The 16,052-nt window shown below is 42.0% G+C and overlaps 1 protein-coding gene across 1 annotated transcript; it reads left to right on the top strand.

Annotated features, from left to right (window-relative positions):
- The first annotated feature begins 3,448 nt into the window (after positions 1 to 3,448).
- On the top strand, positions 3,449 to 8,320 carry LOC119291715 (protein DEHYDRATION-INDUCED 19-like). The gene is made up of 5 exons (XM_037570525.1): positions 3,449 to 3,740; positions 3,867 to 4,015; positions 6,891 to 6,968; positions 7,038 to 7,315; positions 7,838 to 8,320. Exons 1-5 carry the CDS (start codon positions 3,668 to 3,670, stop codon positions 7,935 to 7,937), a joined length of 678 nt encoding a protein of 225 aa, XP_037426422.1. The 5' UTR covers positions 3,449 to 3,667; the 3' UTR covers positions 7,938 to 8,320.
- Positions 8,321 to 16,052: the final 7,732 nt, after the last annotated feature.

Below are 16,052 nucleotides of genomic sequence, written 5' to 3'. Positions count from 1 at the left end.
TTGCATGTGCACTCATCCAACCGTAACTAACCTTTGTTTTTTCGGAGGGCGGCGGGAGAGGGGAGGGTAGTTGCATGTCTAACACTAGGCACACAACTTCAAGCGTCGCCCCAACTATAATTGCATGTGCCACCACCCGACTGCAACTGACATTTGTTTTGTTGGAGTGCAACGAAGGGAGAGGGGGAGTTGCATGTTTGACACTAGGCATGCAATTACAAGTGGCATCCTCGACTGCAACTGCAGGGCCACCCTTCAGACTGCAACTGACCTTCTATTATGTCAGAGGATGGCGAGAGAGGAAGGGGTAGTTGCATGTCTGATACTAGGCACGCAACTGCAGTGTCACCACCTACTGCAGTTGCATGTCTAGTTATCTGACTGCAACTCACATTTGTTTTGTTGAAGGGCGGTAGGAGAGGGGGGCAACTGCAAGTTTTTTTTACCAAGAGTGTGGAGGGACCATTTTCATTGTAGTTTTTATTATGTTACATAAAAGTTATAGTATCTTGTTTTTTTCATTTCCTTTTTTGTTTTGTTACTTAAATCAGTTATAAAGTCCCACTTATTTTTGTGTGTTTGTCTAAACTGTCGATGAAACTAACGAAGTAGCCAAAGTTTTTCCATTTATTTTTCTTGTCCAGTCCCCTTGTTTACATCTGAAAGTTAGAATATATATATATATATATATATATATATATATATATATATATATATATATAGACTTTTTTTATCTGATGGGCAACATATTCTCAAACTCTATAAGAATTCTTTTTTTGTATATTTTAAAGTCTGTAAAAACAAGTTGACGGAGATTTTAATTGATGTGGCAAGTCATTTTTCGTCTTTCAAATTTGTTCAGACATAGTAACTAGTAGCTGATGGGCATCTGTTCCGATTATATATTTTGTTCAGATTTTGATTTTTCAAATGTGCATCTGTCCAGTCTCAGAGTGGTGTCGCTAGCAAATTGTGTGCCAGGGCATGATATCCTGAATTACTATCAGTTATAATCAATAATAGTAATTCTTTTTTTTGTCAAAAATCATAGCAGCTGTTTTATTTTTGATTTTTTGTTTGTAAACACTGGTATAGCTGATGGGAATTAACATAATCACACAAATTTTATAAAGCTGCGGAAATTTTCCAGCAAACCAGCACATATATGCATAGTTGATGCTTTTTCTTATTTTTTTTCCCAAGCAAACAAACAAGCACACAAACACATACAACGAGTTGAGTTCTTCTTAGTACAAAGATCGAGCACGCATATCGCCTGGGCCTATTCTTTTTTTTGTTGAGTACGTTTTTTGCTGTGTCAAAGAAAACAAATAAACAGGCTGCCCAAATACACAAACACGGTAAAGAGCCCGGCCCAAAATAAAAAACAAACAAACAGAAAAAGAAAGCCCAGAACCTAAGCCGAATATAGTCCAGCAGATGACGAGCTAAGGAACAGGCCTAATGTCCCTAGATGACATCAGCCGATTGAGACTTTGTGTCCCTTTCTAGTAATCAGGGTCTTAACGAACCAATCTGTGGTTGAATGATCAAAAAGACTATGGTATTCCCAGCCCACGAGGGTTTGAATCCTGATGCTTGCATTTATTTCAGGATTTTTGGCGATGCGCATTCAGTGAAAGGAGACGTTTTCGTCGACGATGAAACGCATACGGTGATTTCGTAAATCTTAAGATGATATACCGGCTCAGTTTTTCGGAGGTGCTCACAGGGATAGGGTGTGCCTATGTGCCTTCATAGGGGCGAGGTGAGTGTATGCACGTGTATATAAGCGCTTGTGTGATCTTAAAGAAGAGAAAGAAAAACATACACCGTCTTTGTTTTTATTCTTCTCCTCATATTAGCTTTGTCTCGAATCAAACTTTAATCAAGTTATAGAAAAAAAATGTTAATATATACGATACCAAATCAATATCATTAGACATCAATGAATATATTTTGATATACTACTTGTTATTATAAATGTTTATACTCTTTTTCATGACTTTGGTCAAACTAACATGGGACAGTTTTTAAGTTAAAAAAACATGGACCATTTTTTTTTGAGAAGGACCAGATATAGAAAGACCACTATGGCTGTCAAAACAAGCCACCGACGCCTCGCTGTCGCTGCTCCGCTACTGGAGCAAGCTTGACCTTGTCTTTCATGCACGCGTCCCAAGGGCCAGCGTCCTGGAGTGCAATCATTCCAGTTGAACCATTGCATGCTCTGAAGCACCTGACACGAAAATCTTGCCATATGACGATAAGTAATAACCTTACTGTCCCAAAGGAGATGACATGAATCTATGCTGGAGCTCCGCGATTATGTTCACATGGAGGATTGGAGCTGGGAAGACAAACTCAAAGAAGAAACGCCGCCATTCGCTAGAGCGCCGCATCCGTAAGGACTAAAAAACCTAACCTAAACTACTAGCTGGAGCGGAGGCACCGGGATTCCCCTCCCCGCCGTCGGCCGCCAGAGCGGCAAGTAGCGGGGAGATGAATCCACGGGCTCGCATATAAAGTCTAAAATGGGGAGTTTCCCCTGACCACCTAGGGTTAGGGAAGAGAGAAACGAGAGGCTCGAGCATTAGAAAACCCTATGCAGATTTTTGACTTTATTATTGATTTTTTACTTAGGACAAAGCTAACATACATAATTCTCTATCTTGTATATCTACATCTCTCCTACCTAAAAAGAATGTAATATTCTGTCGTCCACCTCCTCTTTCGTTCAGCCTTATGTACGTTTCCTCCTCTCTTTGTTTTGATTTTTTTTCTCTTCTTTGTTTTTTTCATCGGTTCTCATGAAAATTTCTTTAGGTAGGTAAATTACGGGTAGATTCTGATAAGCACAATCACAACAATATGGACACGTAAATCACCTGTCGTTGTAGTAGAAATCTGTTAACGTAGTAGAATATGTATATCTGTTGCAACCCACGGACAACTATAAAGTCTCTATCTCTACTATCTTCTATATCTATACTATCTAAAAAATAAGCCGTCCTCCATCATGTACATATGCCGTCCCACCCGCTCCTGACTTTCCCGTACAAACAGACCACTTGAGTCTCGGTTTTCTCCCTCAAACAGTTACCCGGCCCGCACCGCACGCAACCCGCATGGATGTCTCCCGCGACCGTTGGCCGCTTGGCGCAGGCGCAGAGAGTGTCGTCAGTGTCACGCCGCGCGTATGACGGTTTCGGGCGGATGGTTTGCGGGGGCACGGCACGGGGCCGGAGCTCATGGGTGGACGTGGACCGTGGGCGTCGCCAGCCACCTGCCTGCTGCCTGCATGCCAAGTCGCCCGTCCACCCGCGCCATAATAATCTTTTTAACGGCGCTGCGCCGAGGGTAAACGACGACGACGACGCCGATGACGCGGTGGGGGACGGCGACCCGGTCCGGCCTCGGTGGCGAATAATAAAAGCTCCATCCCTCACTCCTCCTTCCCTCCCCCGTCTGTCCCCTACACATCTCATTCCCCCACCTCCCCTCCCGTCCCGATAAGGCGGACAGCGACCGAGAGAAGCTCCCGGCTCCCCTCCTCTCCCCTCTCATCGCCTGGGAGAATCCGACAAGCTCCATCCATCCAGAGGAGAGGGCAGGAGGCGGAGGAGGGACGAGCGGCCGTGCCTACCTATCTATCTACGCCGCCGGAATGGACTCGGAGCACTGGATCTCGCGCCTGGCCGCCGCCAAGCGGTTCTACGCCGCGCAGCTCGGCCACGCCGGTACGTCCGTCCTTCCCTCCCTCCCTCGCGGGATCGATCGATTGGATCGATTCGCTCTGCGGCGGGTTTCGTGGCTGATTGATTGATTGTTTGATTTGATTTGCCGGTTCTTGCGTGCGGGCGCAGATCGGGCGGGGATGGACGAGCTGGACATGGACGGCGACGAGAACGCGGGCAGGCCCGACTTCGCCTGCCCCTACTGCTACGAGGACCACGACGTCGCCTCCCTCGTCGCCCACCTCGAGGAGGACCACCCCTTCGAGCCCCACGCCGCGGTCAGTCCCCCGATTAACCTCCTCCTCCTGCTTGGATTGTGTATTATCTAGAGAAGAGATCCATGGAATCCCTAGTATACCTTTGAGTGGGTGGCCTGGAACAAGAACGAGAGCCCTCTTGTTCAGAGGGGCGTTGACCTGGAAGACCCAACGAGTCCTCCTCCCCTTCTTCTTATCTCTTGTCTCTTGCGATTTGTAAGAAGAAGCATAATGATTCTAGATGGCAAATGATTCTAGACGTGCACAAGGGCAGGATTGTTGGCCTTGGTCAGTGTTCTTGGAGTAGAAAAGGTTGATCATACGGTTTGGAGATGGAAAAAAAGTGTAGCTTTAGGCGTTTGTTTGTTGCTGTAAACTCATGCCATGATTGCTTGACAAAACAACTATATATGCTGATAAACCGCGACTAGGTGTGGAATTGTGGGGATCAATACTTTTGTTTGGACACAAGCAACAGTGAAAGATGTTCAGTCTCATATGTCAACATCTCTTTTTTAGTCAAAACAAGAGCGGCTATCATGGAACATAGAGTGATGAGAATTGAGCCATGATGTTCTTCCCTGCCCAGTGTAGTCACTTTTCATGCCAGCAACTCTCCATCAATGCATGCCGTGTAGACTATTCTATGATCCTTTCTGTTAGGAAAAACGCGGAAGAACATTCATATGTGAGATAAAATTAATTAATTGAAGAGAGCGCAACTTACCCTGTTGGTAAAATCAGTAGATAAACCAAGTATTATTTTTGATATCAACCAGTTTCACCTGTTGCTCGGAGAAGATGTCAGTTTGACATGTTTATCAGTTTGTGCCTGTCTAAAAGTGGAGACCAAGTATTATTTTTTACCTCAATTAGTTTCACCTGTTACTAGAGATTTTTTTTTTTGGCGAACCATTACTAGAGATTCAGAGAAGATGGAGTTCGTACTGCTTTGAGTGGCTTGGGGAATGAGAAGAGCTCTTTTTCAGAGGAGCATTGACCTGGACGACCGAATGAGTCCTTTTGTTTCATCTCTTGACACCTTGGAAATTCGAAGTACAAATATGGCTTGCTTGGCTAGAATATCATGGTCACAATGCTCTGGTCTGGCAAATGATTTTAGATATCCAGAAGGGGTGGGAATTTTGGCCTTGTTTAGTACAAAACGCTTATCATGAATCTGGAGATAAAAAAAGGTGGAGCTTTTGGCATTTGTTGCTGCTGTAACTCATGTGATAATTTCTTGACAAGAAGAAAACATTGGCCTGATAAACTCTGACTAGGAGTAGGAATTATTAGGAGTAATTGTTTAAATGGAACGCAAGGGACCATTATCAGTTTCTTGAAAGATGTTCAATCACACATGTCAACATCTCATTTTAGTCAAAACTAGATTGGTTAGCGTGGAGAGTGATGGGAACCGAAGCATGGTCTCTTCTCTGCCCTGTGTATTCAGTCTTCTTGTTGGCAACTCTCCGTCAATGCACACTGTGTTGTGCACACCATTCTATTTCTATCTGTTAGGAACAACAAAGAAGAACAGTCATACTATTATTGTTGCAATGAAGAGGGAGTTTATTACTCAGGAAGAATCGGTAACATAAATAAATTGAGGAGAACTCAACTTATCCCCTGTTTTGTTAGAGTCAAGTAAATGAGGATGTGGTTCTATGTAGCTTTAAATGTACTGCATATAGATCAAGTTTTTTTTTAATTCAATTAATTTCACCTGTTCCTTGGAAAAGAAAAGTGATTGACCTGTTGTTTGTCGGATTCTGCGTGTCTAAAAGTAGAAATGAAATTTCGAAAATTTCCGGAAGTTCTGTGGTATCTTTGAGTGGCCTGGAACAAGGAACGAGCCCTCTTGTTCAGAGGGGCTTTGATCTGGACGACCTAATGAGTCCTCTTCTTCTTTTCTTTTTCTTGTCTCATGGGATTTGGAAGCAGAAATATGGTTTGCTATCCTAGAATATCATGGTTTGCATAATTCTCTGGCCACCGAATGAGTCCTCTTCTTCTTTTCTTTTTCTTGTCTCATGGGATTTGGAAGCAGAAATATGGTTTGCTATGCTAGAATATCATGGTTTGCATAATTCTCTGGCCACCGAATGAGTCCTCTTCTTCTTTTCTTTATCTTGTCTCTTGGGAATTGGAAGTAGAAATATGGTTTGCTATGCTAGAATATCATGGTTTGCATAATGCTCTGTCCTGGCAAATGATTTTAGATGGCCTTGATCAATGTCCTTGGAGTAGAAAAGGTTGATCATGAAATCTGGCGACAGAAAAAAAGGGTAGCTTTTGGCATTTGTTTGCTGCCATAAACTCATGCCATGATTGCTTGATAAAATAACAATATGCGCTGATAAACTGTGACTCGGAGTAGGAATAATGAGGAGCAGTAATTTAGTTTGAATGCAAATAGCAGTTATCAGTTTCACGAAAGATGTTCAATTTCATATGTCAACATCCCCTTTTACCCTAAACTGGAGTGGCTATTATGGAACATAGAGTGATGGTAATTGAACCATGATCTTCTTCCCTGCCCAGTGCAGTCACTTTTCATGTCGACAACTCTCCGTCAATGCACATCGTACAGACCATTCTATCTATTAGGAACAATGCAGAATAATAAGTATGTGAGGTAAAATCAATTAGTTTCACCTGTTGCTTGGAAAAGAAATTAGATTGACTTGCTGTTTATCGGTTTGTGCAAGTCTAAAAGTAGAGACAAAGTATTTTGTTTTTACCTCAATTAGTTTCACCTGTTCCTTGGAAAAGAATTGATTGACCTGTTGTTATTATCGGTTTGTACGTGTCTAACAGTAGATATGAAAATTTGCAACTTGATGTTTTTGCTGTTACAGTATTCTTATATGGTTTACCTTCCTCATTTCAGCCTTGCCCTGTCTGCTCCGAAAAGGTTTCTAAAGATATGCTTAACCATATCACCATGCAACATGGGTACTTGTTCAAGGTAACTCCCCTCCTTCATCCCCTGCTCCCCTCTCTCATATGAGCTTCTTTAACTTTGGACCATGTGCAGAATCGCCGCAGGTTGCGCAGATTTGCTGTTCCAGGCAGCCAGTCGCTCTCTCTGCTGAGCCGGGATCTACGTGAAGCCCATTTGCAGGTGCTTCTGGGAGGTGGTGGACATAGGTCGAGCAACAATAATGCCACAAATATTTCAGCTGATCCTCTTCTGTCATCATTTGGCCTTAGCTTCCCAACATTAGATGCTGAGGAAACATCAAAATTGTCTACTCCTGCTCAGAGTGATGTACCAGTGCTAAAAGAGGCAGCTGCTCGACCATGGCGGTCAAGGTAAATATTTGTTGATACTGTGGATATTATAGACTTCGTACCGACCATCTTCATCCTGTTACTCTCCTATTTATATATCTAGTGACCTGTCGCCAGAGGAACTGCCTTTATGCCAACTGCTCCTCTAATGCATCGTTGTGATGTTTATTTTCAGTACGTTTTTTACATAATCTATTCAGATCACGAGAAATCTGTTTTGTCCATGAAAATCTGAGCTCATTGCAGTACATCTTTACATAATTTAGTCAGATCAAGGAAAAATCTATTTTGACCATGAAAACTGAACCCATTAGTTCTAGATAAACAAATGCTTACTGTTGATGATAACTGATGACAGCCTTGCACTAAATAAGGAGTACATAAGTAGCGTTGGTTTGACTTGAGAGAGAGCATGTGTAGCTGCAAACCTTCACTTTGCTTACTAATGAAGTCATGGGTGGGTTTTGTGGGCAACAACTTCCTAGAAATTTTTAGGGAAACCTTACAATTCATTCATTCACCCTCTTCCTTTTTGCTTGGCAGTATTGACTCGTCGCTCACAAGGGAAGAAAGGGAGCAAGCCAGAGTGAGAGCGGCATTTGTGCAAGACCTGCTGCTCTCCACCCTATTCAGAGACCAATAACTCAGAGGCGAGCCGATGTTACCGCTACCCGGGTGCCCCCTGGACCCTGATGCAGACTCCGAAAGGTCGGTGCCCCCAGACCAAGTTGCCGAATGTGACATCCATGGAAGATAGATAGGGTTTGGCTCCCCAGCAAGGAAGGAGGTGCATTAGAGTCGATGTGGGCATGAGGTGTCTGTCCTAAGTTATTTGTAGCCGGTCTTTGTGTTGAGTTCCATCATCTCAGTTATCGCGATCTCGCAGGTGATAGATGTCTGCGCAGGTCGCGGTTGTGTCTGTACCGTACCGCTGCTTCTTTGTTTACAAGCATTGGTTTGTTGTACCAGTTACATAATAATAATGAATGTTGCTATGCAACAGCAGAAGGCTATGCAGTTTATTTCTGGTGTGGGTGTCACCGCAGTTTACGTTATGCTTCCAGTTTTTACAGTTTACATCCACCAGACTCCGGCAACAGGCACCCGGAGAAGAGGGCGCTGCAGGTCATGGTGCCGCGGGCCTGGAAATTTAATTGAGTTATTTTTAAAGTTCTCTCTGTCTCTAGCCTACCGAGGAGAACCGTCCGTAACAAATTCATCTTTTGTTTTTAGATCTCACATGCTCTTACCTACCCCAAGGACAAAACGAGCTCGAAAAATCCATCGTTTCGTTTGTATAAAGGAGAAAAGAGCACAGCAAATCAAGCCTTTGTTTTAATAATATCTCATAGGCTTTTACCTACCAAGGAAATCTTAGCTATTTACCAAACAAAGAACCAGTGACTTCATGTCACCACCACTACCATGTACCCGAGCCTTCTATAAGAAATGAGGCTTCCCTAAGCTATGCATGAACATATTGTTCATCATCTCATTTCCTTACAGTGGACCTATTCATTTACATTTCGTGCATTATTTGTTTGATGTATGCACACCACGGATTTGAGGCACAAGGAACTACTGGTGATAGCTACACACTAGGGATTTGAAATGATGAGTGTAGGCATATGAGACACCAGGAACTACCGATGATCGGCGAATAACAAGAATCGCTACACGACATAGCTCGGCGAATAACAAGAGTCGCTAATCGGTGATAAGTCAATTAGCTGGATCCACTTGGTGCATCGTTTAATGACCGTCCGTCAGGGAAAAGAGCAAGAAAGGTATTGGTGAAATCTAGGTATGTGGACTTGAAGAATGTTAACTATAGCTCTCTCAGAGTAGCATGACCAACGGTCCTCTTGCAGCTTAGGTAGGCGTTGTCAAATCCAAACAATCCGCTTTTGATGTTAGTTGTTCATGCGTGTCACATATTTGTTAAGCGTAAATAAATGCACGATCTTTGTTGGAAAAAAACACTATAGTCAAATGCAAGATCTACACTTCATCCAAATAAACTCCTACAAGCATCAATAGATCACCTGCTAAGATTCGACCATGCCTCTACAACTATACAAGGAGACAGAGTGAAAGCAGAAGCGACATCATCCTTCCTTGTGTCTATCACACGAACAAGACCATAGTTGTTCATGCTCATGTTGCAGTGGGAAATGCTTAACACAACAACTTTTAATAGATCTCTCTACTTGATCCAGATTCTGTAAACATGTTATGTTCCATCATAAGAACTTTTAATTAAGCATGACTCATCGGCCAAGCAAATATAAATAGCGCGGCAGTGCAACACTGTAGTATACGGGCTTTTTCCTCTTGCTCCTCCACCACCTTGCACCACGTGTGCTTTGTCAACTCGGGACCATGGCCTGTGATACGTCTCCAACATATCTATAATTTTTGATTGTTCCATACTATTATATTATCTGTTTTGGATGTTTATGGGCTTTATTATGCACTTTTATATTATTTTTGGGACTAACCTATTAACCCAGAGCCCAGTGCCAGTTTCTATTTTTTTCCCTTGTTTTAGAGTATCGCAGAAAAGGAAAATCAAACGGAGTCCAATTGACCTGAAACTTCACGGAACTTATTTTTGGAACGGAAGCAATCCAGAAGACTTGGGGTGTACGTAAGGGAAGCAACGAGGCAGGGGGGCGCGCCCACCCCCTGGGCGCGCCCTCCACCCTCGTGCCCCCCCTGACGTATTTCTTCCTCCTATATATACCAATATACCCTAAAACCATCGAGGAGCACAATAGATCGGGAGTTCCGCCGCCAGAAGCCTCCGTAGCCACCAAAAACCAATCTAGACCCGTTCCGGCACCCTGCCGGAGGGGGGAATCCCTCTCTGGTGGCTATCTTCATCGTCCCGGTGCTCTCCATGACGAGGAGGGAGTAGTTCTCCCTCGGGGCTGAGGGTATGTACCAGTAGCTATGCATTTGATCTCTCTCTCTCTCTCGTGTTCTTGAGGTGATACGATCTTGATGTATCGCGAGCTTTGCTATTATAGTTGGATCTTATGATGTTTTCCCCCCTCTACTCTCTTGTAATGGATTGAGTTTTCCCTTTGAAGTTATCTTATTGGATTGAGTCTTTAAGGATTTGAGAACACTTGATGTATGTCTTGCACGTGCTTATCTGTGGTGAAAATGGGATATCATGTGATCCACTTGATGTATGTTTTGGTGATCAACTTGCGGGTTCCGCCCATGAACCTATGCATAGGGTTTGGCACACATTTTCGTCTTGACTCTCCGATAGAAACTTTGGGGCACTCTTTGAAGTACTTTGTGTTGGTTTGAATAGATGAATCTAAGATTGTGTGATGCAATATCGTATAATCATACCCACGAATACTCGAGGTGACATTGGAGTATCTAGGTGACATTAGGGTTTTGGTTGATTTGTGTCTTAAGGTGTTATTCTAGTACGAACTCTATGATAGATTGAACAGAAAGAATAGCTTCATATTATTTTACTACGGACTCTTGAATAGATCGATCAGAAAGGATAACTTTGAGGTGGTTTCGTACCCTACCATAATCTCTTCGTTTGTTCTCCGCTATTAGTGACCTGGGAGTGACTCTTTGTTGCATGTTGAGGGATAGTTATATGATCCAATTATGTTACTATTGTTGAGGGAATTTGCACTAGTGAAAGTATGAACCCTAGGCCTTGTTTCAACGCATTGCAATACCGTTTACGCTCACTTTTATCATTCGTTACCTTGCTGTTTTTATATTTTTCAGATTACAAAAACCATTATCTACTATCCATATTGCACCTGTATCACCATCTCTTCGCCGAACTAGTGCACCTATATAATTTACCATTGTATTGGGTGTCTTGGGGACACAAGAGACTCTTCGTTATTTGGTTGTAGGGTTGCTTGAGAGAGACCATATTCATCCTACGCCTCCTACAAATTGATAAACCTTAGGTCATCCATTTGAGCGAAATTTGCTACTGTCCTACAAACTCTGCACTTGGAGGCCCAACAACGTCTACAAGAAGAAGATTGTGTAGTAGACATCAAGCTCTTTTCTAGCGCCGTTGCCGGGAAGGTTAGCGCTTGAAGGTATATCTTTAGATCTTTCAATCGAATCTTTTTGTTTCTTGTTTTATCACTAGTTTAGTTTATAAAAGAAAACTATAAAAAAATGGAACTGAGTTTACCTCATACGCTTCATCTTTTTAATATCTTTCGTGAGTATGATGGAAAGGAAAATTGTGCCTAAGTGTTAGAATAAGATTGCATTAAAATGTTTGGCACTAAATATTTGAATGATGAGCATGATTGCAATGTTGTTAGTATGAATTCCTCGAATATGCATCATGCTAATGATATGCAAAGCCACAAGCTTGGGGAAGCTATGTTTGATGAAGATGATATGTTTTGTCCCCCAAGTTTTGATGAGAAAATTTATTATGATGAAATCACGCCTCCTATTTATGATGATTATATTGATGAAAGTGGATTTGGAGAGGTCATGACTTTATTTGATGATGAATCCACTATTTCGAAAGAGGTTCCAATTGATTATGAGAACAAAATTGCTATCTATGATGATTATTGTGATGACTTGTATCCTATAAAGAATAATGATATCCATGAAACTTGTCATCATGATTTTAGTTTTCAATTGGATTATGCCTCACATGATAATTATTTTGTTGAGTTTGCTCCCACTACTATTCATGAGAAGAAATTTGCTTATGTGGAGAGTAATAAAAATTCTATGCTTCTAGATCATGAAAAGAATGTTTTATGTGATGGTTATATTGTTGAATTCATTCATGATGCTACTGAAAATTATTATGAAGGAGGAACATGTGCTTGTAAGAATTGCAATAGTATCAAGTTTCCTCTCTATGTGCTTAAAGTTTTGAAGTTATGCTTGTTTTACCTTCCTATGCAAGTTGATTCTTGTTCCCACAAGTTGTTTGCTCACAAAATCCCTATGCATAGGAAGTGGGTTAGACTTAAATGTGCTAGTCATATTCTTCAAGATGCTCTCTTTATATTTCAATTCTTATCTTTTATGTGAGATTCATTGAAATCATCATGCCTAGCTAGGGGCGTTAAACGATAGCGCTTGTTGGGAGGCAACCCAATTTTATTTTGGCTCCTTGCTTTTTTCCTGTTTAGTAATAAATAATTCATCTAGCCTCTGTTTAGATGTGGTTTTATGCTTTTAATTAGTGTTTGTGCCAAGTATAACCTTTGGGAAGACTTGGGAAAAGTCTTTGAGATCTTGCTATAAAAAACAGAAACTTTAGCGCTCACGAGATTATCTGCCATTTTTTATTGGAGAGTGCTATTTAGTTAATTATTTTTGAAGATGATTAATAGATAAATTCCTCACGTCCAACAATTTATTTTAGAATTTTTGGGGTTCCAGAAGTATAAGTTTGATCCAGATTACTACAGACTGTTCTGTTTTTGACAAATTATGTTTTCTATGTGTTGTTTGCTTATTTTGATGAATCTATGAGTAGTATCGGAGGGTATGAACCATAGATGAGTTGGAATACAGTAGATATTACACCAATATGAATTTAGAATGAGTTCACAATGTTGGGGAATGTAGTAATTTCAAAAAATTTCCTACGCACACGCAGGATCATGGTGATGCATAGCAACGAGAGGGGAGAGTGTTGTCTACGTACCTTCGTAGACCGTAAGAGGAAGCGTTTATCAACGCGGTTGATGTAGTCATACACCTTCACGATCCGTCCCGATCAAGTACCAAACGTACGGCACCTCCGCGTTCAGCACACGTTCAGCTCGATGACATCCTCGCCTTCTCGATCCAACAAGAGGGGCGAAGTAGTAGATGAGTTCCGGCAGCACGACGGCGTGGTGAAAGTGTTGGTGAAGAACAATCTCCGCAGGGCTTCACCTAAGCACTACGAAAACTATGATGGAGGATAAACTAGAGGGGACGGGGTAGCCGGCACACGGCTTGGTGTTTCTTGATGTGTCTTGGGTGCTAGCCCTGCCCCTCTATTTATATGTTGAGCCTTGGGGTCGAAACTTGGAGTAAAAGCCTCCACAAAGTCGGTTTCACCCGAAAGGCAAGAGTCCTTCTCGGACTACAGGGCCAGACGCCAGGGTTCCTGACGTCTGGACCCTGGCGTCTGGCCCCTGGACTCCGCAAAACTTCCTTTTGCGCTTTCCAAAAACCTTGTGGGCTTTCCCCTTTGGCCCAAATAAAGTGTTCTCGTACCCAAACATTTAGGGAAACATCCGGAACCATTTCCGGTGAATTCCGGAACCCTTCCAAAGACCAAACACTATTATCCCATATATCAAAATTTATCTCCGGACCATTCCGGAGTTCCTCGTCATGTCCGTGATCTTATCCGGAACTCCAAACAACATTCGGTTACCAACATACATAACTCATAAATACTATATCGTCAACGAACGTTAAGCGTGCGGACCCTACGGGTTCGAGAACTATGTAGACATGACCGAGACATTTCTCTGGTCAATAACCAATAGCGGAACCTGGATGCCCATATTGGCTCCTACATATTCTACAAAGATCTTTATCGGTCGAACCACATAACAACATACGTTGTTCCCTTTTTCATCGGTATGTTACTTGCCGGAGATTCGATCATCGGTATCTCAATACCTAGTTCAATCTCGTTACCGGCAAGTCTCTTTACTCGTTCGGTAACACATCATCCCGCAACTAACTCATTAGTTGCAATGCTTGCAAGGCTTAAGTGATGTGTATTACCGAGTGGGCCCAGAGATACCTCTCCGACAATCGGAGTGAGAAATCCTAATCTTGAAATACGCCAACCCAACAAGTACCTTCGGAGACACCTGTAGAGCACCTTTATAATCACCCAGTTACGTTGTGACATTTTGTAGCACACAAAGTGTTCCTCCGGTAAACGGGAGTTGCATAATCTCATAGTCATAGGAATATGTATAAGTCATGAAGAAAGCAATATCAACAAACTAAACGATCAAATGCTAAGCTAACGGAATGGGTCAAGTCAATCACATCATTCTCCTAATGATGTGATCCCGTTAATCAAATGACAACTCTTTGTCTATGGCTAGGAAACATAACCATCTTTGATTAACGAGCTAGTCAAGTAGAGGCATACTAGTGACACTCTGTTTGTCTATGTATTCACACATGTATCATGTTTCCGTTTAATACAATTCTAGCATGAATAATAAACATTTATCATGATATAAGGAAATAAATAATAACTTTATTATTGCCTCTAGGGAATATTTCCTTTAGTCTCCCACTTGCACTAGAGTCAATAATCTAGATTACACAGTAATGATTCTAACACCCATGGAGTCTTGGCGCTGATCATGTTCTGCTCATGGAAGAGGCTTAGTCAACATGTCTGCAACATTCAGATCCGTATGTATCTTGCAAATCTCTATGTCTCCCACCTGGACTTGATCCCGGATGGAGTTGAAGCGTCTTTTGATGTGCTTGGTTCTCTTGTGAAATCTGGATTCCTTTGCCAAGGCAATTGCACTAGTATTGTCACAAAAGATTTTCATTGGACCCGATGCACTAGGTATGACACCTAGATCGGATATGAACTCCTTCATTTGCTGCTTCCGAAGCAGCTATGTACTCCGCTTCACACGTAGATCCCGCCACAATGCTTTGTTTGGAACTGCACCAACTGACAGCTCCACCATTCAATGTAAACATGCATCCGGTTTGCGATTTAGAATCATCCGGATCAGTGTCAAAGATTGCATCGACGTAACCATTTACGACTAGCTCTTTGTCACCTCCATAAATGAGAAACATATCCTTAGTCCTTTTCAGGTATTTTAGGATGTTCTTGACCGCTGTCCAGTGATCCACTCCTGGATTACTTTGGTACCTCCCTGCTAAACTTATAGCAAGGCACACATCAGGTCTGGTACACAACATTGCATACATGATAGAGCCTATGGTTGAAGCATAGGGAACATCTTTCATCTTCTCTCTATCTTCTGCAGTGGTCGGGCATTAAGTCTTACTCAACTTCACACCTTGTAACACAGGCAAGAACCCTTTCTTTGCTTGATCCATTTTGAACTTCTTCAAAACTTTGTCAAGGTATGTGCTTTGTGAAAGTCCAATTAAGCGTCTTGATCTATCTCTATAGATCTTGATGCCCAATATATAAGCAGCTTCACCGAGGTCCTTCATTGAAAAACTCTTATTCAAATATCCTTTTACGCTATCCAGAAATTCTATATCATTTTCAATCAACAATATGTCATCCACATATAATATTAGAAATGCTACAGAGCTCCCACTCACTTTCTTGTAAATACAGGCTTCTCCAAAAGTCTGTATAAAACCATAAGCTTTGATCACACTATCAAAATGTTTATTCCAACTCCGGGAGGCTTGCACCAGTCCATAAATGGATCGCTGGAGCTTGCACACTTTTTTAGCTCCCTTTGGATCGACAAAACCTTCCGGTTGCATCATATACAACTCTTCTTCCAGAAATCCATTCAGGAATGCAATTTTGACATCCATTTGCCAAATTTCATAATCATAAAATGCAGCAATTGCTAACATGATTCGGACAGACTTAAGCATCGCCACGGGTGATAAAGTATCATCATAGTCAATCCCTTGAACTTGTCGAAAACCTTTTGCAACAAGTCAAGCTTTATAGACAGTAACATTACCGTCAGCGTCAGTCTTCTTCTTGAAGACCCATTTATTTTCAATGGCT

This window comes from Triticum dicoccoides, chromosome 1A, assembly GCF_002162155.2.
Source record: "Triticum dicoccoides isolate Atlit2015 ecotype Zavitan chromosome 1A, WEW_v2.0, whole genome shotgun sequence".
NCBI classification, from domain to species: domain Eukaryota; kingdom Viridiplantae; phylum Streptophyta; class Magnoliopsida; order Poales; family Poaceae; genus Triticum; species Triticum dicoccoides.
This window is presented reverse-complemented; position numbering and strand designations above follow the sequence as displayed.